The sequence below is a fragment of the Elgaria multicarinata genome, chromosome 7 (genome assembly GCF_023053635.1).
Source record: "Elgaria multicarinata webbii isolate HBS135686 ecotype San Diego chromosome 7, rElgMul1.1.pri, whole genome shotgun sequence".
Classification (NCBI taxonomy): domain Eukaryota; kingdom Metazoa; phylum Chordata; class Lepidosauria; order Squamata; family Anguidae; genus Elgaria; species Elgaria multicarinata.
Genome location: NC_086177.1, coordinates 14,334,862 through 14,362,235, shown reverse-complemented (window position 1 = coordinate 14,362,235; position 27,374 = coordinate 14,334,862). Strand labels below are relative to the sequence as shown.

The following is a 27,374-nucleotide window of genomic DNA, read 5'->3' as shown; positions in this document are numbered from 1 at the left end:
TTCTTGAAAGTAACATATTGAAATTTGTGAGACTTGCACCTAGCATTGCATTGTCTGGACATGCTGAATTTTCTTCGCAAAGGATTAATTTTGAATTTATAATGCTGAGTTATTTATATTTAAAATAGAAGTAAAGGGACTGCTCCTCAAAGTTTTCACAACTGCAACCTGATACTGCTTCAGTAGCAGTGCCATTTTGGTTAAAGAACAGAGATGTAGAGAACTAAAGTAATAGCACTGCTTTGTCTCATTAAAAAGTCTTTTCAGTTCTTAGGCCTTAGCTAGACCTAAGGTTTATCCCGGGGTCATCCCTGCCTGCTCCCGGGATCCCCTGTGTGTCATTTACATGAACAGGGATGACCCTGGGACAATCCCGAGATAAACCTTATGTCTAGCTAAGGCCTTAGTCTCATTTTCCCTGTATCTCAGTGTAGCCATCATTGATGCAGTCAGTAACACTTTTGCAATAGGATTGAATGTCTATAGTATAAGAATTCTCCGTGCCCTTTGCTTACTAGAGTATGATATACCACATTGGAAGCTGCCATTGGTCTATGGAATTCAGTATTGTCGATACAATAGCCATGATGACTGGGCTGATGGGAGTTGTGGTCCAAAATATTTGGAGAGCACCAGGCTGGTGAAGGCTGATTGGCAAAAGCTCTCCAGAGTGTCAGACCTGGAGATGACAGGCATTAAACCTGGGAATATTTTGCATGCAAATCATGTACTTTGTTCTACTACTGAAAAACACCTTTCTCCTTAAAACAGAAATAGAGAAGAAGGTCATGAAATCACCTTGGAACTTTAAAACATTAACTTGTAATCTGACTGTCTGGGATGTCACTATACATCATTCACCTTCATATATACTGAGCAGAAATACTTCATATATACTGAGCATCAGTCCTCCTCGGGCTGATGTGCATATTAGCTATCCACAGGATTTTGCACTTCTCCAGATATTGCAACACTATTCTTGACAAATTAAATAGAATACTCATCTAAATATAGATTTTGAAAGGATTAAAAATGCAGATTAATGTGGAAACAGTGAAATTCTTAATAAAATACAAGGGCTAGCAATACACAATTTCAACCAACTTTATTATTAAGAGAGATAACCAAAATGTAGGGATGGGCAAATGAATGATTTTTGAGTTCATAGAAATTCCCCTTTCCCTGCTGTGATGCTTGTTTTGCCCCGTTCTCACTTGCAAATGTGAGATTTTTTTTTCTTTTTCATTAGGAAAAGTGTGTGTTTTTGAACATGAAAAATGTGGATTTCTACAAGTGTGCACCCAAATTCATACTTCTCCCTGTGGATTTTCTAAAAGAACACATTTTGAAATGTGTTCACAAGCTTGAGAATGCATGGAATTTTTGTGATAATGATAATCATGTTTGCACTCACATTTTTGAATGTTAACTAAATTCTCATAACTCCCTGCCTTCAACACAGATTACCAGCTTATTCACTGTACATTTTGCTTCTTTTAAAATCTATTTTAAAGTGTTTTATTCTGTTTTTATTTTATTTTATCTTGTACACCGCTCCAAAATTTTGAATGGGGAGTGGTATATAAATATTGTAAATAAATAAATAAATGTTTTGTCAGGTGTTCATTGAAAGTCTTCTCTTCTACCCTTCTCTGTCCTGATCATCTTGATGCTGGTAGTGGCAAGCTCAGCTCTTATTTTCTCCTGTTGTAACCACAGGATAGAACATTGTGACAATGAAATGTTATCCATGATGGGCATGAAGAAAATCTGGAAATATATGCAGATATATTTCATGTGTCACAATACAAAATAGTGTAGTCCAATTAACCAGACTCCCCACAACACCCTTCATACCACAACCAATGGATCATTTTACATGAGTCATCTTCAATCACTTCAGGGAATCTTTGGCCCAATTTATGTATTATGCCTGTTGAAATTGCTGCTTCAGTGAAATTCCAAAGTTTGGAAATTCTACTTCTATGTTTTTGTTTACCATACCAAGATCCATTCCTGTCTATTCATTCCATCTTTTTTCTTGCCCCTGTTTTAGGAGCATTACACAACTTGTATCAGAAACCAGGGCCAAAAAAGTACATTTTAACCATGCCTAATTTTTTTATGATTTTGATTACATTCAATCTATATATCTCTTGTTTTATTTATCCATCAGCATATGACTGCACAGCAGCGATACACTTTATATGGAATTGTTCAGTTGAACTGAACAGCAATGTTATAACATCAGATAATCCTTAGAGGCTTCCAACAGCTTCATCAACGAAAACTGAACAAACAACAAAATCAACCTCTGCTATTCATATATCAAAAATGTATTTTTCTTTATTGACTAAACCTTTCTTTTTATTAACTAAATTGGTATGTATTTTTGTCGGAAAAGGGAATTGGCACCATATATTTACAGTTATATTTTAAAAGTTTCCACTGTTATTAAGTATATAAAATTATATAACGTTGGCATTTGTATTCATCTACTTGATATGGTAGTCTGGTAATATTTCTATGTACTTTTAAAATATCAAATATAACAATTTCTCAAATTTTGAGATCTCATCTAATAATATATATATATATGTAAATGATATTGTGACTGGAACAATCTGTTTCTTGTGCTATATATGGACTTACCTTAAATTTTGAGGAGACTTTCTATGTGGCAAAGCTTCTCTTTTTCTGAGTTTAAAAGGTTTTCTGAATTACCAACCTGAATGTCTGTGAGATGATGATGATGATGATCTCAAACAAGTAGTATTGATTAAACATGTGAAAACAGTGACCCTGTTCAAATGACATGCTAAGCCACGGTGGTTAAGTGTTTTGAGCTAAACATTGTGGTTGAGCATGTCACGTGAACCATTCCTAACCATGGTGGCTACATATCCATGGTTTAAACACAACGATTAACCATTTGCTGCAAAAGGATTAGCAGCCTAACCATGGCTTAGCGCGTTGCCAGTGTATTGATGCTTTGTAACTGAAAATAGTGCCTGTTTCATTTTTTTCCTCCTCCCTTTTCCTTTTTTAAGCCAATGTTACAGCCTTTTTTTAAAAAAATTTTTTTTTGCTGAATGCAGGGTAAGAGCACTTCAGATAAACATGCAAATGTAGTAATTGACTGTTTACCTAAATATTCAGACGATAAGGTAAAGGTCTAACCTAAAATTACATTAATTGGCCTCTAAAAATGTCCTACTGAGAATTCTGCCCTTTAATAAATAGAGTCAGGCATTGCTAAATTTACTAGATATTCACAACGCTGCTGTTGTTTGTGCTTATTGTAATAACAAACACACCAATTTGTCTCTCGGCCATACTTAGCTCCAAGTTCAAGTCATGTTTCTTCCGTATAGAAAGCATATGTATACTAGGTATCTAGTGTGAAAGCTGACAGGGATATTGTAAAGCACGTCAGTGAATGCATAGAATGTACAGACACCTCCCCTGCTGATTCCCTGAATATGCACTGGCTGCAACTTATCACAATGACAGGCCATTTGCTTGAACACTGTAAGAAATGTGTAAATGCCAGAAAACAGATGAACCTGTTCATTTTCTATGATAATAGAACCATTTATTTTTATTTAGCTACATTTTTACCTCATCTTTCCAACAATACTTTTTCCAAGGCAGCTTACATCTGATACAACAGTAGTAAAGGATCAAGAAACAAAAGGAATTATTTGCTATCGGGCTCAGGAGAATAGGGCAGTATTAACTTCATGCATAATAGAAAGCAGCATGAGCACCTGGCAAAGATGCCTGTTGAAGGTATTTGATGATCAAGGTTCCACCACAGAAAAGGTCCTATCCCTGGTAACCATCTGCATAACCTCCAAGGTCAAGGAGCATGAAGTAGGTCTTCAAATAATGATCCCATCAGGTTCATCTTGGTGGAGGTTGTCCTTCAGGTATCCTGATAGCTGGCTGATTAACATCCACACCTGGGATTGAGCCTGGAAACAAACTGGGAACCAGTAGAGGTCTTTAAATACTCATGCAATATGCTCATTATAGCAGGTCCTGATTAGCATCCTAGGAGTCATATTCTGAACCAGGTTCTTAAAAAATTCAAATCAGTCCCATTGCTGTAGTCTAACTTGGATGTTACTGATGCATGGATCAGTGTGGCAAGGTCATCTTTCTCCATGAGGGGGTGCAACTGGCATATAACCGAAGTTGATGGAAAGTATCTTTTGCTGTAGAAGCCATTTGGGCAACTATAAGCAGGTCTTGATCTAATAGCAATCTCAAAGTGTGAAGCTGGTCTTTAACACAGTGGGTGGGATGCATTTCCATACAGCACAGACAGAATGCCATTTCCATGGGCCACTGAGCCTTCTTCCAAAAAGACCTCCATCCTGTCTGGATTGAGTTTGTTTATTAGCCCTCAGGGCAGCCCGTTACTAACTCTACACCTTTGTCCTATGCGACACCTAGTCTAGATGAAAGAGCAAAACAGAGGAGGTATCACTCCAAATCTCTGGGTAGTTTCATAGGGGTGACATTTGCAGACAGTGAAACGGGAGCATTCCTAAACACAGGTGAATGCGCTGTTGACTCTGGATGGGGAGGTTTGGTTGTTTTTCTTAGACATTTATCAGCTACCACTGGGTGTTCTGCTTCCCTCTGCTAAATTAAAGAAGCAAAACTTCCTTGTTGCAAAAGTTCTTAATATCATGTAAGCATTGTAAAGATTAGTTAAATATTCCTTTCATGCCTATTATACAAATTAGAAATCAAATACAGTATACACTGGCAAATTTCATTTGGAATATTCATTAGTGTGTTTGGGTAAGAAAGCTGAAGAGATGATATTGGAAGCAGTTTTAATCCTTGTGGGGATGTTAACATTATAAACCTTCTACTTTTTTTTTATTGGTGTGAAGCAAAAAAGATGGTTCTAAAGGGCTATAAAAATTCCCATGAGCAAGTACTAAATTTCTTTCTTTCTCTCCCCACCACCCTAAGTTTAATTAATGAATTAAAAGGAAGTGATGGGGAAAGAAATGTAGAAAATGCACATGACATACACAAGGGGTTGCATCCTGAGAATCATGAGCAGAAATAAGATTGAGGAAGGGGACTTAGCCATCCCTTCCTCCCCGCAAAGCTTCTCCAGAGGGTCAAGGGATCTCCTGAATGAGGTGGGGCATTGAGGACTGTGCTGTGGAGGGGAAATGGCCCCAAATTGGATGGAAGCAAAAACCTTGCATGAGCAAAGGTCTTCTTGATTTGTAGAAAATTCCCTCTCCCCTAGCAGCCCCCCATCCCATCCCATCCAGTAGGGTCCCAGTGCACCCCAGAGAGGCTTTTGGGGGGCATAGGATGCTGAAGGGGATGATGAAGTTCCCTTCTGTACATTTCCAAACCTAGGTGATTTATAGCTTCATCCCACGTACCTGTTTGCCTCAGATTATCCCCGTAGCACCACGCTTTCGCGGTGGTTGTTGTTTTTGCTACCAGGCAACAGCGATCCTTTGCATTCCAGGAAGTGAGTTTAAGGGGGGAAATGTAAAAAAAAGTCATTAAAAAAATCAACGGATGACCCAATTCAATCCAAATTTGGTATGCTTAAAGCTCTCCCTAATATCTATTACTGTGCCAATTTTGGTGTCTTTATCTTTAAAGCTTACACAGATGTAAGCATTTCTTTAAAATCCTGCTCCTGCACCCCAGCGGCAGCTCAGAAGATATGCTCAAAATGTAGGGGCTAAATACTGCGAATCTTTTTGCTTTATTGCACAATTAAGGCAGGATGCATGGGAGTACTTCACAATCAAAACAGATTATAAGGTGGAAAACTTCTGAGTCCTTTGCATGCAATTCGCAGTGATTGCACAGTATAACTCTGGTGTGATAAAGCTCTTAGTATCCTTAACTGTATTTTATGGCACAATATCCACATTCCACTGTTTTAGTAGCTTTTAAGGACTTCGTTTGTCAAGTTCAGTCCAGTTCAGTTGTTTAGGCTGTGATCATATACACACTTACTATGGACTAAGTCCCACTGAACTCAGTTGGACTTACTTTTGAGTATACATGCATAGGATTGGACTGCATATTACAGAGACTTACTAGTTATGTAGTTGCACAGAACTAGGGAAGACTTGCTGTGCAACCTCTATATAAAGAGTGATCTCAATTATTGAAGTATACTAGCTGGCTTATTTCAACAGGACTGCCAAAAAAACAACAACCCTGTAATGCCAGCTTTACTTCTCTTAGCTAGTGGTAAGAATGTAATGCATATTGCAATGGATGAAGAGGGCAGTGGGTGTTTAATTTTCTGAGCATGTAAAGGGATGATATTACTTTATATTAGCTTGTCAGATTATTGAGTAAAAAAAAACAATCATTAGGCAAAACAGAAAGGAACCCTGAAATCTCTCAACATAAATTTAAATAGATGTAGATTTAAATGCAGCTACATATACTTAGGTAGGGATTACTGTTTCCCCAAGTGTGTGTGTGCGTGTCTGTGTGTTTGTATGATGCACATTTTTTTTGTGAGAGAAGAGTCTCTGTCTTCCCATTTCATATCTACCTTTGAATTATTTAAAAACGTTTAGGAAATGTCTGACCTATGAATGGAGGCAGTGCCTTATGTTAACATTAACACATAGCCCTACTTTGGCTGACTACATGTACAACTCAATATCTCAGATTGCTATAGCCTCAAATATTGCTTGGGAATCTTCTTTAGATGGAAGGTGGTTTATAAATACCTTAGAGCCAGCTGAGGACAGAAATGAGAGGAGCAAATTCCAGCTTAATATTGAAGGGACAAGGTGGAAGAGGGGATGAAGGTGAACAGAGCATGGGGGCAAATAATTATTTGAAAGACTGAAATTATTATGATGGTTTCAAAGAAAAGATAACGGATTTGTTTTGAAATACTGAATGGTTTAAATATTCTTATGCATTGCTTTTGGGGATATTTTCCTCTATCTCCCCATTTAAACCTTTATTTGGTCATCCAACTGTGTCATTCTGTTAGCGCAAATGATGTTGCGCTAGCAGTAACTAGGTTCTGAACTATGCGCAAGAGAAGAATCCAAGTGAAGTTATCTTTGCACAAGGGCATTTGCACAACTCATTATGATTGTGCAACTCATTGTGCAACCCACTTGTGCTATTGCACATTCTGCTGTGAAACTGCTTGCACAACTGCTTGCACAAACATAATGGGCACAACAGAAAGATTCAGCAGAGCTGCGCTAGCGCTTTTGAATTTTGTGGAATATCAGCATTGAATACTGCCCATTGAATTCACAACACAAGCAAGCATGTAAGGCTAGAATCAAAAGAACTGCACAACTAGTTCCACAAACTCAGTTACTGGACTTCTCTATTCCTTGAACAGCATCCACTCATGTTGTTTGAGGCGATGTAACATTGCAGATAGAATATCAGACTTGGACCAAGAAACCCAAGTTTAAATCAACCATAATCTTGGGATAGCCTTTATCTCTCAGCCTAACCTACTTCACAAGGTTGTGAAGATTAAATGGGATAACCTGCTTTTATGCTGCCAATGCAAATGTAATAAATAAATAGCAAAGATGTTTGATAACAGGTGATTGTTAAAATATATGTTCATTGTTATGGCATAATGATCTTTTGGGGGCGCGTATAAAAATGCCACGGGACACAGAGAAACCCTTGAGCACAACTAATATATTACTTTAGAACTCAGTTTATGTCACCATTGACACTGCATGAAAAAAGGAAATCTGAGGTTGACTATATTGCATCATTACATTGTATGAGAACATAAAGAAGTGGTTTTCAGTGACGGTAGGATGGGGAATGGGAAAGACCCATCAAAGAAAAAAAACCTGGCTGCCATCAAAACTAAGAAAATTTGTTCTGCAAGACTTAGGACATTCCTTTCTTTGAAACTAGGTCAGCTATTTCTGCACAGATTAAATTCTTGACAAAAGCAGACATGTAATTATTTGTTGTTCTGCAATTATAGGAGCTATGCCTGTTCCAGACCAGCCATCGTCTTCTGACAAGACAAGTTCCCTTAGCCCTGTACTGAATACATCCAATGGAGATGGATCTGAAACAGAGACCACATCCGCCATTCTGGCATCAGTCAAGGAACAAGTAAGCAACTGCAATAAATTCTGAATGAACAGTCACACTATTATGTTTTATGTAATGCTCATAAGCTTCCCTGGTTACATCCTTTAGTGCCATTAAGTTCTAAAATATATTTTGTAAATATTTATTTTATATGTTGTATAAACATTATCATTTTTTCCTATTTACTTTAAAGAGATTTAAAATTAGTTTTGGTTACATCATTGGCTTGGCATTGATTTTTTCCCTTGGTCTGTCGGTTAAGAAATATATGTTCCTTATATTTTCTATAGGTTTGAAGTGGGATCACTTAAGTGTAAAAAAAATCACTGACATTTGTTTATTTTTGGGTTGATAATATCTTCAGTTGCTTTTTCTATATTATATGATTAGAATTCATGTGTTGAAAATTATTGGTTTCCTTGGTTTAGCAAAATAGGGAAAGGGAATTTTTTGCTATGCTGAACTATTTTGATAAGCAACCACTCACTTTTGACCCAAACCCTTGAGCCAAATAAATAACTTAGCTAAGGGTGCAATCTTATGCAAGTCAAGTTTAGGCAAAAATCATAGAATCATAAAATCATAGAATGCTAGAGATGGAAGGGTCCTATAAGGCCATCAAGTCCAACCCCCTGCTCAATGCAAGAATCCAACCTAAAGAATACCTGACAGATGGTTGTCCAGCTGCCTCTTGAATGCCTCTAGTGTGGGAGAACTTGCAGCTGACTGTGGAGTGCTGGGAGTAGTAGGACTTCATTCTGTAAAAAATGCATAGAATTGCACCCTAAGAAAAGTAAAGCTTAAACTTAAAGGGTCTGCTGTCTGTCAGTGGTGAATGCCAAAGAGAGTTAGTGCCCCCTCTAAGGCCTTAGCTAGACCTAAGGTTTATCTCGGGGTCATCCCTACCTGCTCCCGGGATATCCTGTGTGTCATTTACATGAACAGGGATGACCCTGGGACGATCCCAGGATAAACCTTAGGTCTAGCTAAGGCCTAAGTGTGTCCATTTAAAAAGCTTTATTGCACTTCCAAATTTCACCTCAACAGTTTTGGATTGCCTGGTCCTTGCTTTAGATTTTTAAGACAGAAAAACAGATATTAACATATTGCTCCCACTCCAAAGTTCTGGGTTTTTTCCTTATGTGCACACAGGGTGGCTTACACCCATTTACTCCAGTGTGGAAGAGCTCATTGCATGCATTGGGGATACATATGCAGAGCTTTGCCTGATATTATAGTAAATGGGGAAATTCTCTGATGTGTATGGTGTCCTACGTGCACGGGTTGTCTGGATCTGAAGACTGGATGAGCGTTTTGGCCTTTACTGGAATGTTTGAAATACTAGTGAGCTAATGTCAAAGTACATTTAAATACCACTGATTTCACTGGGGAGAGTTAATCCAATGTTTGACTCTTTTCTATTGAAATTGGCAAGGCATGATTTCTGCAGAAGCTTTTTACCTTATTTGGATACAATCCAGCCAAAGTTATTTTAAAAAACAGATTTGCTTTGCAAAATAATAATTATTATTATTTATTTATATAGCACCATCAATGTACATGGTGCTGTACAGAGTAAAACAGTAAATAGCAAGACCCTGCCGCGTAGGCTTAATTTGTAAGTAGTTAAACAAAGTGTAGATGTGTTAAGAACTTGCTTTCTGCATATATCTAATGTGGTAGCCATGTGGCAAACACATTGGGAGGGTTTGTGTTGCTAGTCTGCCTTTGTGTTGCTAGTCTGCTGTGTTGCTTTTGAAAGTCACTTGACCTTTTGGCTCTGTTCCTCTCTATGTTTAAAGTTCTTTGAGAATCCATATGCAAAGTAGTTTATCTGTCACTCCAGATTCTTTTGCTGGCATGTTTCACAGTAGGATGCAAGAGCCTTTCTATGAGAGCCAAGAATTATTAAAAGCCTGCATTTTTGTGCCAGAAAACCATTGCTTGTGTAAGTTAGGTTTTAGAAAAAAATTATGCCGTGCACTCATCTTTGCATCAACTACTTGGATGTTTCTTGAAAAGTTCTCATAGCCTCTTCTTCAGATTTGCACAAATTTAATTTTAATATATGCCTTTCTAAAGCCTTAATGCATATAAGTAAATGTAGAGAGATAGTATATTTTCTTATTGATAATTGTGACTTATTAATAGTCATTAATCCTGCAAAATGAATTACAGTTTGGTTGTTGTAGTTAATGTTGCCTAAAAAAGGCAAGTACAGAATGTAGGTACTTCTTCTCATAGTATAAGATATTTACTTATTGAGTGGGGGGGATGCAAAGGAAATGCCCATGATGCTCACATCATTTAATATGTTGTTTTAGCCCATATCTATAACAACAGACATGTGTTTACTAGAAATACCTTCTGATTTTTCATTACTGTGAACATAAATAAGTAGGTATGTGCTTAGAGGCATCCAGACATCTTTACCAAGTGCAAAAGTTCTGATCTGTGCATGAAAGGCTCTCTTCCCACTACTGTTTCCCAGTGGAGGAAGCATGCAGTTCTCCATTGTAAAGAATAGGGAAATCAGTGCACGCAGGAGAGCAGATGCAAATGTATTTGGGTTGGGGCAGCAGCTGCCCTCTTTTGGTCCTTCATCAATTAAACACGTATTATTGCATTTGTGTTTTCTGTATAACCCAGTATAATGAGTAATGTTTCTATTTCCTGTACAAAAGAGTAAAAATGTTTTCTGTATAAATGGTACTTCTGTAATTTCTCTTTCTCAAGCCATTATTTGTATTTGTAACCACTCAGGGCTATGTTTGTTTTATACATAATTTGTTTTGTTTTATTATTGTGAGGACAAAACTCGAGTTCTTTATCCAGTTATGACAAACATATATGGATTATTTCCTCTCAATTTGTTAAACTAATGCCATGAATGCCAGGTGGCTCTTCAGGTTGCTGCGTTATATTTTCAGTAGAGATCTGTCTGCAGTCAGTGTTTTGACGGGTAATATGAGAGATGTCTAGCCAGAGCCTACAGTTGGAAACCAGTCCCATTGAGTTCATTACAGCTTACTCCCACATAACTGTGCATAGGTCACATAGTACCTTTTTTTTTTTTACCACTGCATGTGTTGTGCTCTTGCCAGGAGTAAAGAAGTGAAGAACTGCAGCATCCCCACTGTGAACCTCAGCAGTTGCAGCTATCTTTGGGAAGAAACCATTTGTCATTTGCTCTGGCAGCAACCAGCTTGAGAGCAGCTGCTGCCAGAACAAACGACAAATGGGTGCTGCTGCTTCTTTCTAAGGAACACCACAACTGCTGAGGAGGACCAGGTGGATTAAAGGAGCAAGGGTGCAGTGACAGCTTCTCCACTTCGCAAGATGTTTGATGACCACAATCTTATGCACAGGTGCAGGGGAGTAAATCATTGAGATGTACCACTGGGTAAACAGAGATTGGAATGGCCTGTAGTCAAGTGTCTCTTACACACGCTACACCTCCTTCTTCCAAAGCGATGCATGCACTGCTGGCGGTTGGAATTTATTGCAAAAAGTGTGCTACAGTATAAGAGGAGGATATGTTTTAGAGAAAGGAATAGTTCCAAACTCAACTAGAAACACATTTCAGTATCTATTCCATAATGGACACTTAAATTACTTCATATAAGGCTGCATAACTCCTATTTAAGTCAGTGGGATTTACTTCCAAATAAATAAGCACAGGGTCAGGCTGGAAATGTTCCAATTCAGCAGGCAGATGTGCAGTCACTGTTCTTCCTGCTGTTCCCTACAGTGGTCCTCTCATCTTAGTTGTTGAATATTCTACTTTTTAAAATGTTGGTCTCTTCAAACTAGTGTAAAGCCCATGTCACCATGGGTGCTAGTAGTCCTGTTCCTTTCCTGCTTTTTTGCGCCTTAATTCCCTCACAATAGAGGAGCTCATGAATAATGCAAATGTGGCTCATGAATTATGAATCTCCCTCCAAAATTTGCATGCTGCACAGCCCCAGCCCCTCCTTTGCAGCCCCAATTAGCTGCCTCTGTTTCCTCCCCCCTCCCCACTGGTGATGACAGCATAACTGCATGGCTGTGCCCAGGCCCACCTTCACGTCACACTGATTGGCAAAGCGGAGCTGTCCATTGTCTCATTAGCAGAGGGGCTGTCCTGCCTGTTTGGTGCTAATAAAGCTCAATCTTTGAATTTTTTTTGTTTGTTTGTTTTTTGGAACTTCCAAAATTTTCTGCATGTCTACACTGCTCAAGCTTGAATTTAAAACAAAAATGAGCAAAATCGGTCTGGTAGATCTCAAGTAATAAGACTTACACTAACATATTCTTATATAAAATGTGTGTTTTATAGTAAATGAAGGTGTGTGTTTTGGCTATTCATCATGTGTGCTAGTCTAGCTGTACATTCATATAGATACAGAAGCTGAAAGAGAATTACAAAACTTTTATATCATCAATGATACTGGTTTATTATGGCGCATTTAATGGTAATATGAGTAAAAGCATTTCATAAAATGTATTCTATTATTTGAACTTTTTCTTTATTAAATCATTCAAATATGCAGAGTTTGGAGGGAAATGAATTATTTTATCTTTAATTTCATAGACATGTCTGAATATTTTTAAGAAGAGCAAGATAAGGGTCTCCAATTTTATTTTATTTTTATTTTTTGCTGCCTTCCTTATTTCCATATCCATCTGCTATCAATATAGACAGAGTGAAGCTTCTTCTGATATGGTTAGATCATTGTTCTTTGATTATGTTTCCACCTAAAAATACACTTCTGTTGGTCAGTGTTATGGTCCTGAATAATTAGCTCATCCAGATTCTTGAGGATTTCCCCCCTAGTAGCTTTCTAAGTTCTTAATTTGGTATCTACCTGGTGATTGGAAAACTTCACACATTATTTGGTTTGGAGCAGGAAGTTATGGGCAACAGGCAACACTAGAGAATGCTCGGGGGGGGGATCTGGTCTTCCCCCCACACCCCAAGACTTTTAGTGCACAAAATTGCTGCCCCAGAGTACTCAAGCCCCTTGCCTTGCAAGTCCACCACATCCTTATCTGACAGCTGTTGTTGTAGCTACTATTATTTTGGCAGTAACTGCTGTATTGGCTACAGGTTCCTGACACCTGTAATGAATTTTGCTATGGCAGAAGGACTCCAGGGACAATGGGAAACTGGTATTTCCAAGGGTGCCAAACATCCTTGAGCTTATTTATCTCACCTTTCATTATGACAGAGCCTCGTGTGGCGCAGAGCAGTAAAGCAGCAGTTTCTGCAGCTGAAACTCTCCCTACAGCCTGAGTTCGATCCCAGCAGAAGCTGGTTTCATACAGCCGGCTCGGGTCGACTCAGCCTTCCATCCTCCCGAGGTCAGTAAAATGAGCACCCAGTTAGCTGGGGGAAAGGTAATAACGGCCAGGGAAGGGAACGGTAAACCACCCCACTATAAGGCCTGCCAAGAAAACATCAACAAAAGCTGGCATCCCTCCAAGAGTCAGTAATGACTCAGTGCTTGCACAAGAGGTTCCTTTCCTTCCTTCATTATGACAAGTCCAAGGAGGAGGGCCTTCTCTGCTGTGGCACCCTGGCTGTGAAATGATCTCCCTAAGGAGGTTCACCTGGCACCCACACTTTATTCTTTTAGATGCCAGGTGAAGACCTTTTTATTTTCTCAGTATTTTAACAGTCTATAAATTAATTTTAACTTTGCTATTTTAAATTTTTATTTTAAATTTGTATTTCTGCACTGCTGCTGATTTTATCCTGGTTGTGCTTTCATATTGTATTTTATATCATGTTTTTATACTGTTGTTTTATACTTTGAATGGTTTTAATTTTTGTGAACCGCCCAGAGAGCTTCAGCTATTGGTCAGTATAAAAATGCAATAAATAAATAAATAAATAAATAAAGGCTGTTTGCAACCATCATAAAACAATATGGTAGTATAAACCAAAGTACAAGATATAAATTAAAACAGTAAACACAGTAAAACAAAACAAGCGATAAAATCCAGTCAATAAGAACCAGCAGAATAAGTAAAACCTTTGTCAGCAACATTAAAAACATCTTAGATAACATGCTGGAAAGCCTGAGCATTAAATACAAAAACCTTCTCCTGGTGCCTTAGGGAGAGGTTTGGCACCAGCCAGGTGGGGTACCACAGCTAATGACCCACCTAAATTAACCCACCTAAATTAAGAGAGGACTCCTGGCAATTGTGACATAATTTTCTAGCTGCCTGGGGAAGGGTGAAAGAGAGAAGGACCACCTAAGTTTCTGTTGCTGCAAACCTGTGCTATTCCCGTCCCCTGAAATAGTTATTGTTTCTTTGAGCTTGCAACAGAGAGTGATCAAGACAGGGGACACCAACATTTGCCCACAGCTTCCAGACTGAGGGGGTTATCTTTAAATACAGATTCTTCATCAAATTGCTGTTTCTCAGAGATTTGGAAAGAAAAGCTTTCAAAGAGTATAATGGCAGATTTGTAACCCATTTTCTTGCATGGCTTTATGATTTATGTTAGGAAGCCACATCCATTATGTTAATATAAACTATGTTTCTTGTTGCTCCACTCCCCAGTGCATTTTTAACTTCCACCTGAATTCTTTATCCATTGGCTCAAAGCTGTCAGAAGTGCTCCTTGATAATACCTCATGATATTTGGAGCAGCTAATCCTCCACTTCTAACATGTTACTGAATAACTTTATGAGCTTTTTTTAATATAATTTGTTTTATAATTTGAAAGTAATCCGTTAATAATTGTCTGCAATGTACTTATTTTAAATGTAGAGTTTTCGGTGGAATAGTAAGAAGAGAGAGAGAGAGAGATGATCAATGCCAAACCTTTCATCTTAACCTAAATGCAATTTTTCAATGATTTAAAAAGAAGAAAAAATAAGCTTTGCACTTCCTACGTTTGTTTTGAATTTCCCAGGTGTTGATACTCCATGGTTATTTGTAGATTAAAGGAAAGTTTTATCTTTCTGAACAGCTGTTGTGGAACAAACCGTTAATTTTAATGTTGGATAAATGTGAAAAACATTTTAATGATTTTATTATTATCAAATCAAATAGAAAAAAATGCCTTTATGTTTTAAAATATTTGTTTTAACTCTCTGGTGGATTGGGATGTTTTATTTTTTTGCTATGATCGTGATCATTTGCATATTTACTTGGAAGTAGGCCCCATGTGTAAAAGAATGCAGCCTTAATTTCATCATAGATAGTTCAGTTGAAATGTTAGCAGAAAGACTGCTGAGGATTATTAGGAAAGGGATTAAAATACAGTAAAATATTATAACTCCAGGATATTATTTTGCAGCATATTTGAGGCTTAAGCTCTATATGCACCATGGTTTTGGGGAATGCTCCATTGAGTGCTGAGAGTAGACCAGCAAATTGCCCTTCAGTCAATTAAGGGTAACATCCTGTTTTACCATTCTGAATGGATTCCCCCCACCCCCGGTATGTCAAGTGCATGTACAAATCAAGGATTGAATTATCTCTATCTCTCTCTTTTGAGAAAAGATCATGAATACATGTGCATACACATTCTCTTTCTCTCTCTCTCTTTCAATAAATTGATCATATTGTCCCTGTAGAGGAAGACTGAGTCAATCAATCTTTCCCAAGGGTCTATTCCAGGGCTCTCCCCGGGTCCCCCCTCAATGCTCTGTACTACGTGACCGGTATATTTCTGGAATAAAGGCACAGAGACACTCAAGTAAACCAAGATAAAAGCTTTAATGCACAAAAACAATGATTAAATGAAGACTTGGTTGGTAGCAGCTGCACAAATAGCAAATATAGGGAAAAGAGGGAGAAAGGGGAAAAAATGAGGTAGATGCGTATCAGGCCAAACCACCCATAAGTCCATCTAAAAAGAAACAGGCAGCCTCTCCACTAGTCTCCCTCCCTCCCTAGCGACAAAACTTGCCTTTTGGAAAACCAGCCTCTGAAAACAATAACACTCTAACTTCCCTTAAGCTCCCGGACCGGGCAGCTTCAGACGTCCATCGCCTCCAGGCTGAAGACCTAGCCCAACTTAATCCAATCAGCCTTTTATCCCCATTCTCCCTAATGAGGGTGCTTGATCTTTCTTCACACTCGAAGCCCAATTAGTCCAGCCAGGAGATAGCCCACAGGTGCGAGGCCTCTGCCTGACCTCGGGAAGATTGACTCCCACCTTTTCCCACATTCCAAGTTGGGTCCTGGCACCGACTGGCTCATAAACAAGCTGACCAGATACCCCCCCATAAACATATCAAACTACTCCTTATCTACCCGTCACCACTATGGTTTACTACCTAGCAGGAAGGCATAGTTTACTACCTAACAGGAAAACAGATATAATTCAGAATTCAACTGCACTTTACAGGCCCCTAGTCCTTCACAGTCCCAAGTTGTGTATTCCTGGTGCAAGTGAATATTGCCCAACGAATAGTGGTGACTGACTCACTCTTAATATAAGTCATGGTACCTGTTTAGTGCTTATGGAAAGGTGTTTTTTAGACTAGGATAAGCAAAACATCTCCTGTTTTTGTCTTCCCCCTTCCCCCATAAGAACCAAAGGCATATCTAGTCCAGGCAGCATTCTGTTCCCACAGTGGCCAATCAGATGCCTATAGGAAGTCCACATACAGCACATGAGTGCAGCAGCACCCTCCACCAGCAGGACATGAATGAAATGCCACCCTTCTCCTTGTGTTCTCAAGCAACTGGCATTGAAAGGCATATTCCCTCTGATACTGGAAGAAATCTTCTATGAATTTGTCTGAGCCCTTTTTATATTGATCTATGTTGGTGGCCATCACCACATCTTGTAGTTTAACTAAGTGCTCTCACGAACGAGGGGTGGGGGAATTAAACAAATAAACTAAGTGCTGTGTGAGCTTAGAAGTACTTCCTTTCATCTGTCCTGAATCTCCCCTCCATTCAACTTCTTGGGATGACCCTAGGTTCTAGTATTATGGGAGAAAGAGACAAACTTCCCCCTATCCACATTGTGCATAACTTTATACACCTCCATCATGTCCTCCTACTTGTCTTTTCCTAAGCTAAAAAGCTCCAAACATTGTAAACTTCTTTCATAAGAGGGTTGCTCTAGCCCCTTGATCGTTTTGGTTGCCCTTTTCTATACCCCATAATAAGTTCTGCACCACATTAATAAGGGCACTGATGGGAAAAGAGGAACTTCTATATGAACCAAGAGGAATAGCCACCCTTGCAGGTCAGTCTTGTTGCTGAAGGCTCATTTTCAAAACTGGGATAATTCTTGACAATTATATGACATGTGAGTAATTTAGAGAGGTCATAGTTTAATGCAATAGCATTTGCAAGACTTGATAATAATATCAGGAAATCCAATCCAGTTGTTCAGTTTTAGTTTCTATACATCTTAGAGCTGAGCCAGAATGAAGAGGGGGATTTGGAAATTTCCCCACCCCTATTAAACTTTTCCCCCTTCTTCCAGCATTTTTCTCATATCCTTGTGAAAGAGGACAAAAATGTGAATGGGTGGACAGATATTCAAGAAGATGGAATATATCCCCATTGCCAAGGCAACCAGGCTGGCATATCCTCATCCCAGTCATGCATGGTTGGCTAATTAGGGCAGAATGTGGATGAGGATGTTCATCCCAATGTACATTGCACTGAAAGTAATGCAGTGGAGAATTACAATATATATATGTTGTCTGGCGCCTACACTGTACTGCTTTCGTCGCCAGCTGAAGACCTTTTTATTCACTCAGTATTTTAACACTTAATTTTAACTTAAATTTAAATTTTACTGTTTTAACTCTGTATTTTAATCTTATATCAACTTTGCTGTGTGGTTTTATCCTGGTTGCGCTTTTTATACTGTATTTCGCAATTGTGTTTTAAACTGTTGGGTGTTTTATTGTGGTTTTAATTTTTGTGAACCGCCCAGAGAGCTTCGGCTATTGGGCGGTATAAAAATCTAATAAATAAATAAATAAATATATGCAAATGTAAATATTGTCTATCTGTACTGCATTATTTTCAGTGGGCTATGCATTGGAATATTCCTATCCATACTACTTCAAATAGTAATTCATAATTATACAGAAATAGAACTGGAGGGAGGGAAAACTTGGCATGCAGTTCTTGTGGGTAACAAAACCACCAGGGCAGTGTAGTAAGGAAGAGATTATCAGTGAGGTAGTCTTGGCCATGGAGATGATGAATTTCCTCCTCCTCCCTTAGAGTGAGACCAATGAGTTCTCCCCATGCTGATGCCACATAAGCAAATCTAAATGCCTATATTGCACTATGATATCATATTCACTGCATGATCCCTGATTGGTTGGATCATGCAGTGAAGAAGCAGTGAAGAATTGTGCTGAAGTAACCACTGATCAGGGAAACAATGACTGCAAAAAAAAAAAAAAAAAACAGTTAGAGGGTAGTATTTTTCAAGACTGTTTAATCTTCCTAAGACAGCAACTTTTCCATCAAAAATCATGCCACATGAAAGTTCAGGACAGTACTATCGGGAACCCATTTTCACAACCAGTTCTAACGTAACAATAGAAGGTTCTGTTTAGTAGCACTGGTAATACCTGTCATCAACATTGTTCCATTATCTTTTTTATGAATTGTTTTTAATTGATCGTGATAAGACAAGATTTGGTTCAGTAAGCAGCATTAAAGTATATTTTCTCTGCTTTCCATATCAAATACAGTGAAATTTAGGATCTTACCTATTTTGATTTATCTGGAATTATTCTTACCTTGGATGTTTGTGTAAATCTTTATGACCTACTTTTCCTTTCTTAATAATTTTAGAAACATTTCCTTGTTTTGTGTTTTTCTGTAGCTGGGTTTACTTGCTGCTCTACTTTCATTTCACTAAAGACTATCTGAATAGCTTGGGTATCTACTGCACTCCTGCATAGGCTTGGTTAGGTGCATACAATTCTTGAAGAAAGGGGTAACCTCGTGCTTCCAGAATGCCTTAGCATGCAGTGTATAGAATACCTCTGCTATTTGTAGGTACGAAAATAAATAGGCCCCCGAGGCTAAGAGCTTGAAAAAAATGAGAAACTGATCAGGTGAGGGAGAAGAGTTTTTCCCCCCAGAAACAACCACCACCCCAAAAGCCAGTCTCATGGTAGATCTACACTAGCAGTTCCCTTGCTTCACTAACTAGAAAGTGAATTCAAGATATTATACCTATAAGAGCTGGCACTGCAGTGCAAATGGACACATGACTAACACAAGCTTAATGTCAGGCAAAATGTGGATCGCAACAGATGACTGTTAGAGCACATCCTGTGTTAATCCAACCCCCAAATGTTGACCAATGCAGTATCCTTAAGTTGCATAAATAAAATCCCTTAAAAGCAAAATTAGAGAAACAGGATATAAAGATGTTTTCGTAATTTACCTGACAGGTGGTGTTGAACCTTTTCCATCCTTCTGAATTAAGTATTTCAGTCTCACAGATGATAACTTTTGATAATCAAAGGAAATCATGGGTTGATGTTATTATTATTTATTGTTATTATTATTATTATTATTATTATTATTATTATTATTATTATTATTTATTTCATTACTATACCACCCCATAGCCAAAGCTCTCTGGGCAGTTAACAACACTTCATAAAAACAAAAAATATAACAAAATAAAAATAGTTTAAAATTAATGTAGAAAAATTATAACAATGTAAAAAGCTAAAAACAATTATATAAACAATTTATATTTTTCTCTCTTCCCCTCTTCTTTTTGTACACCAGTAGCACTTAAGAAGTTACAGCACTCAAATGTTTTGTTCCCTTCCAATGGGCTTGAATCCAAACCTAAAGAAAAGTATGGAATGATCCCAACTAGATGTGTGCTGGTTTGCCCCATTTCCAAGTCAATATGTCCATCCAGTGGTTGTGTTTCAGAATTTCTTGTGTAATTAAATTTTAATGAAGAGCACTGTTCTTAGTCTGTCTACATCTTTCTACATCTTAGGATGTAGAAAATTGAAAGGTTTTATTATGCTATTATACAGCATTTTATCAAAAATATACTTTATTCAAGCAACGTAAACATTTGTGCTATTTCTGATGTGGATGTTATAATCTTGCTGGTAAAGACTTACTCATGTATTCATTTTGTATGAGCTGGAAATATCCAAAATATTTGCTACTGTAATTTACTGAGATCACATATTCTAATGGAAAGTGTTTGATACACCTCTAGTTACCCTTTAAATGCCAGTAAAATGATTATTTTACTTGCAAAAGGTGTCATGCTTACCTTCCATGTGATAGTTTCTTTATATGGCTTTTATGGGGTACATTTGACCCCAATATTGGATTGGGACACGCAATTTTTCTGTCAATGAAACGGTTGACACAAGGGTGGGCAATTTGTGCCCCTCCAGAGGGCCATAAGTTTTCCACCCCTGGGTTAACAGCAGGGTTGATTTGATTTAAATCACTTCTCTGAAGGACTCAACTTTAATTATTTAAATCAGTAGTGAGGAAGATTCTATTTAATCACCATTTTTGCTGTTTAATACATACACTTTAATATATAGTCAGAGGTAAAGGTTTCATTAGAAGGTAGGTACATACTAAGCAATTATTCTGAATTGTTTTCAGATTAATTTTCATCAAAAAATGGAATAATTTGGTCATTTTAGTACTATATTTTTTAAAAATCAATTTTCTTCTTCTTCTTCTTCTTCTTATTATTATTATTATTATTATTATTATTATTATTATTATAGAAACATTGATTTTTACCAACCCAATTAAGAGCACTTTTACTCCCCAGATATCTGGTGATGGGAGGTTGAGTAAAGCCAAAAGAGCTTCAATAAAGCTAACAAAATCCATTATGGGCATCTGGAAATCTATGACAGTATTTTCTTGTACTTTTGTGAAAAGATGTAGCTATTAAGGGAGAAAGCTAACATAACCAACCTTTGTCACACTTTTACAGCCTTTGAATCCAGTCCAGATTTATTAAAATAAATGGGAGTCACACAAATTCTTATTATTATTTACAATATTTATATACCACTCCATAGGAATGAATATAGGAATGAAACAGAAAAAGGAAGAAAATTAAAAACAGCAAATTAAAATTGTTCAATTTAAAACAAGGGACCAATAAAAATAGTGGCTTGTCAGTTGAGGAATGCTTCTTGAAAAAGTAGCATAATGTTGCTGCCTGCCTGACCTCCAGAGGCAGGGAGTTCCACAGAGAACGGGTCACTACACTAAAGGCTCTTCTTCTGGTGGACTCTAGTCAGGCCAGAGGTCCATTTGGAACCACACAGAACATGCCCTCCAATATCTTCAGTGACCGGGCAGGTTGGTAAGAGAGAAGGCACTCTTTTATTTATCCTGCTCCAAGTTGTTTAGGGCTTTGTACACTAGTACCAAAACCTTAAACCTGGCCCAGTAACCAAGAGGCAGCCAGTACAATTCCATCAGCAAAGGAGTTATATGCTGAAAAGAGGCAGCTCCTGACAACAGCCAAGCTGCTGCGTTCTGCACTAGCTCCAGCTTCTGGAGCAGCCTTAAGGGCAGCCCCACATAGAGCACATTGCAGTAATCCAGTCTTGAGGTTACTAATGCCTGTACCACTGTGGCTAAGCTATACCTGCCCAGAAGAGGCTTAAATGGGAAATAAATTCTACTTCTCATGGATACACGAAAATCTATTTAGGGTTAATTAATTATTTAAGCTAAGCAATTTCACTTTAGTGTTGCTCTTCTCAGCTGGAGTTGAGGAAGAAAATAGTTTGTGAAAAGGCCTTCTCTACTGCATCTGTCTCTAGTGAAGATGGACCTCTTGCGGCAATTGAGGATACATATTTGGCACTATAATTTCTAAGTTGTACATTGTATGATTTCTTCATTTTCCTTCCATTGTGGTGGAAACATAACTTGTTTCTTTTAACAGTCCCATGCACTGTATTTTTCATTTACAACTGCACAAAAACATATTTTAAACTTTTGTTAAAGGTAAATTAAACCATCACTCACTACTTCCTCTGAGTTGAAAATTCAACACAAAATCTAATTTTCTATTAAACTAATATTTAACTTTCTGTCAAAACTGCAATTTAAATACCAATCTCATTAAATTACTGGCATACTATTTTTGATGTAATTTTCTTTTCTTTCCCCCCCCTCGAAGGTGACCAGATTTATATAATAGTCTCAGCTATGTTTTCTTTTGATGCAGATTATGAATATTTATCTGTTATCTACATTGAAAAAACTAACACTATCAGCAGTAGTGTTTGCTGACTGGCTTTCTCAAGATTATGTACCATTAAACCACCGAAGTTAAACACTTTTCAGTTTTTCATTGAACAGATCTAAGTATGTGCTTATCTGTACAGCACCATGTACATCGATGGTGCTATATAAATAAATAAAATAATAATAATAATAATCTCTCCTATTGAAAGGAAAGGCACCTGAAAGTTCTTATCCAACTTTGGTGGGAAGTTCCTGTAAGGACTAGGTGGTACCATTAATATGTCTGTGGTGTTTATTTATATAAGGTTATCAGTATATATGATTCTTTACAACATACATGTTGATGCTTCATTTTCTGACTATATGTCTCTTCATATGCATGCTACAATGCTTTGTGTATATTTTGTATCGTTAGTTTTGATACCGATTTGTGGAATAGGGTTTTTTAGAAATTTATTGGGATTCTTCAGTATGACGATCAATAAATTGGACAACAAGCTACTCTAAGAAGCTGACAACCAACCATTCCTGACCTTCTCCGGGGATATGCAGTTGCTAGAGAGTGTTGAGTGTGTCCTTAATAGACCAGGCCAGTGGCAGAGTCCTACATAAACTGGGTGTGTAACCTACAATATACACCATAATCCTTTGCAACACACTAGGGTACTGACACAGACATTCAGGTTCTTTGGCCTACGAGTCAAAATAGACTTCCCTGAAAATAAAAAGCTTGAAAATGAGTGCTTTATATAATAATTAGTACAACAAATGATCATAGTAACTCCTGTCAAGAGTGTGTACGTGATGAAGAAATATGCAGCTCTTAGTTGGGCTATACATTGTTTTAGCATTTGGGACAGCCTTTGCCTTGCCAAAAATGTCCATTCACCACAAGTGCTAAAGAAATAAATGCCTTAGTAATTCTTCATATAGCCAATATGTTTTAATTACTGCTTATTCCATAGCAAATATAAACTCTTGTATCTCCATAATATTAACTAGCACATCTGGAAGTGGAAAACAGTGATTCTATTATACTTTTTAATGACTAAAACATTCCATTGCGTTCAATGAGTTTTGGTTATGTATATATAGACCTTCAGGTGGATTTATTGGGTTGCTGGGCTACTTCCTAAGCTGAAATTGCTCAGCAATAAATGGAAAAAACCATTGCCTTTCTGACAGTAATTAAGACTAAGATCCTATGTGCCATTGTACTCAATAAGACTTCTTAGGATCATCCTGTGCAAACTTCTGTGTTAATGTAGTTTATTAAAATGTGCTTATTGGGTTCCCACATCCCCGACTATATAAACTTGTGTCCTGGGCCCCAACAGTTGTCACTACTGTTATAAACCATTTTAAAGCAGTAGTGTAGATCCTGCCCAGGTTTGGTGTATTGATATTTAACTTTTGCCATACTCCACAACTTTCCTGTTTCAGCCAGGAGTGCCAGATTTTTCAGAGTCCTGTCCCAAGGAAAATCCAACCCTCCAATCATAGCAATTTCCATGAAGCACCTACATTGATTTGCATTTTACTTGCTGAGTAGAGTGTGGACTATGGGCTCATTTGCACCTAGAGCCCTTTTGATTGGGGGGAGAGATGATCATGAGGTTTCCTGCTTCTGATATCATCCCTCATAGGGGTACATGTGAGGGAAGTTTCCCAGGAGTAAAGGAGAGCCGTTGTGGGAGGACATGCGCCCTTTGATGGCGCTTTCAAAGGTGTATCGGGAGAAGTGAGCGGGACTGGACAGATGGGTACAGGGCATGGATTTTTTTTAATACCTCCTCTGATATGTGCACCAGCACAAATACACAGAAATGCAGGGGGGATAGGTACTGTATCGAAGATGCACTCCAGTCCTGTGCATCGATATGTTTGTGTTAAAAAAAATACACACGGTTGGCACCAAAACACACTGGTAGCCAATCAAAAAATGTTCCAAAAAAGGCAGCCTCCCACTTCTGCACATGTCCGAAACCGCTGGACACACCCCTGACAGCGGGCTGGCTGTTCGGTGAGCCAGGAATTCACGCCGAACAGCAACAGCTTCGGGAAAGGGGTCACACCAGCCATGGATTTCAGGATCGTAGTGAGAGTGCCAAAAAACCCATGTCTGCAATACCCTGGGGAAATGGAGTGGTCAACCCTAGATCACTGCGGGAGTAGGTGAACGTCATGTGGTGCAGTAGGGACACCCTCAATATTATTCCAGAATAAACGGCTGGTGTAGATTAGGCCTATGTTGGACCAGCTTTATCCACCATGCCATGCCAATGAGTTATCAGACTCTGCCCTTAGCCTCAGTCTCACATGTACAGGACTGCCCCTATTTTCATCTGTAAAATGTACGACATCAATACACTATTTTAACGAAACACAAGCAGCAACTATAGCAACCATAAACGTGGCTTATTTCACAATTTTATGCAATGTTTGTGTTTTAATTTTCTTACAATTGATTTCAGTTTCTTCAGTACAGATGTTGTATTGGCTTTTCACCCTCTTTGGTTGATCTGCATCTTACTAATTTCTTTCATGAAGTGTATTTATTCATACAAGTGTTGTTCTGGTTTCAGAAAGAGCTGAGAGTTACAAAGCTTAAAATAATTCCTTCTTTTAAAAATAGATGTGACATTTGTTTCTCTCCAGTACAGCTAGTTAGCAGCGGGTTTCCAATTTGTTTTGCTTTGTTTCTAAGGTCAGTTGGCTTAGAATGACTTCCTCTATTTTAAAGTGTATACAGTTGGAAGGGGAGTGTGTGAAGGATTTAATAGATGAATGGTTCTTATTTTTATGTCAAGGTTACTATTCTCTACTAGACCTATTTTGAAGCTCTTTGATTACCTCTCACGTACTGATAGGTGGGGGTCAACTGACTAGCTCAGAGTTACATTGAACCAGAAATGGAACTCCATCACATGATCAATATTCCTTCCTTTACTGCAGAAGTGGACAATGTCAGGATAGCAAGTTCCATTTTGTTTTTGTTTTTTTACTAAAACACCAAGATCCACCAATTGGAGCCTGGTACAAAAGACATAATTTAGAATTCAAGAGTTCTCAGGCCAGAAATTTTCTTTTGAGTACCAGAACTGAACTAAAGCTGCAGTCCTTCCATACAAAAATCCACTTCTGCTTACCCCCACCACTCAGGAGTAAGGGAAGCTTATATTGTTGCTGCTATTATTAAATCAGGGGTTCAGAACCTCAGGTCCAGGGGACAAATCCAGCCCTCTAGAGTTCTCCAGAAGGCTTAACCCTGCTTCCCCCACCATCGACAGTTTGTTGGCTTCCTGGATTTTGTGCAGTCTACCGCATTCCCAAAGGTTGAAATGCCTCTCCAAAAATTCAGATACTGGCAATAAGAACTTTACTTTAAAATAAGCTGGTATATTTGGCCTTCCTCTTTTCCCCTTGGCTCCATCTCTTTTGCCTTTGGCTACACTCACCTAAGTGTGGCCCCTAAGTGTGTCTCCAAAATGTAATTCAGCCTTTGGACTGAAAGAGGTTCTGTACCCCTGTGTTACTTTTTTAATTTATTTTATTTTATTCCACCAATGTTTTCTGGGGAGATTACAAATGGTTAAAACATGTAATGCCATACAAACCAGAGAAGATCTCTGAAGATGACCTAAGGGTCCCAGTAGGGACACACAAGAGATGTTCCTTTAGATACTCTGGTCTCAAGCCATTTTGGGCTTTAAAGGTCAACACCTACACTTTGAATTGGGCTTGGAAATGGACTGGGAGCCAATACAGTTGAGAAAGCAGTGGTATCATATGATCGTATTAGCCACATTGTATTGGGAGTCAGAAATCCATGCCGATCTGTTGCAGATCACTCAGAGATCTACCACTAAATCCAGATCTACCTACTGTCCACCACTACTTTATTGGATGCCTCTGAGAGTCAAACTAGATATGGTTTAGTCATTCAATTCAACATCTATGTTTACAAAAAGCAGCCATTGGGAGTAGGAGTAACTCTTTTCCATTCCATTTTTGGGCAAGGTATTGGAGCGTGTGGTGGCTACCCAATTTCAAGGATTTCTGGATGGGACAGATTATCTAGATCCATTTAAGTCTGGATTCAGGCCTGGTTATGGGACAGAAACAGCTTTGGTCACTTTGGTGGATGACCTACACCAGGAACTGAACAGGGGGAGTCTGTCCCCCTGTTGGTTCTACTGGACCTCTCAGCAGCATTTGATACCATCGACCATGGTATCCTTCTTGGCCGCCTTGCTGGGATGGGACTTGGAGGCACTGCTTTACAGTGGCTCCATTTCTTCCTGGAGGGGTGGACCCAGAAGGTGGTGCTGGGGGACTCCTGTTCAAATCCTTGGCTGTTGGACTGTGGTGTCCCTCAATGTTCTGTTTTGTCCCCTGTGCTATTTAACATATACATGAAACTTTTGGGGAGAGGTTGTCCGGAGTTTTGGGGTGTGGTGCCACCAGTATGCTGATGACACCCAACTCTACTACTCCTTTCCACCAAATTCCAAGGAAGCTGTTTCTGTACTAAACCAGTGTCTGTCGGCAGTAATGGACTGGATAAGTGCAAACAAATTGAAGCTTAATCCAGATAAGACAGAGGTGCTCCTGGTCAGTCAAAAGGCAGATCGGGGAATAGGGATTCAGCTTGTGTTGGATGGGGTTACACTCCCCCTGAAGACATAGGTCCGCAGCTGGGTGTACTTCTGGATTCAGCCCTGAGCCTGGATGCCCAGGTTTCAGCAGTGCCAGGAGTGCATTTGCACAGTTAAAGCTAGTGCGCCAGCTGTGCCTGTTCCTAGAGATGTCGGGCCTGGCCACAGTGACACATGCCTTAGTTACATCCTGATTGGATTACTGTAATACGTTTTACATGGGGCTGCCTTTAAAGAGTGTTTGGGAACTTCATCTGGTTCAAAAAGCTGCAACCAGAGTGTTGATCGGGGCTAGTTACAGGGAGCATGCAACTCCCCTGTTAAAACAGCTCCATTGGCTTCCAGTTTGTTTCCAGGCACAATGCAAAGTGCTGGTTATGACCTAT

The 27,374-nt window shown here is 38.6% G+C and overlaps 1 protein-coding gene across 2 annotated transcripts in view; it reads left to right on the top strand.

The window, feature by feature from the left end:
- Positions 1 to 27,374, top strand: part of CTNND2 (catenin delta 2) — a 636,702-nt gene that overhangs the window by 99,514 nt on the left and 509,814 nt on the right. For both annotated transcript variants that reach the window (XM_063130230.1, XM_063130228.1), the window contains exon 2: positions 8,003 to 8,136. In XM_063130230.1, the coding sequence (XP_062986300.1) occupies positions 8,003 to 8,136 (134 nt within the window). The remainder of the gene's footprint in view (positions 1 to 8,002; positions 8,137 to 27,374) is intronic.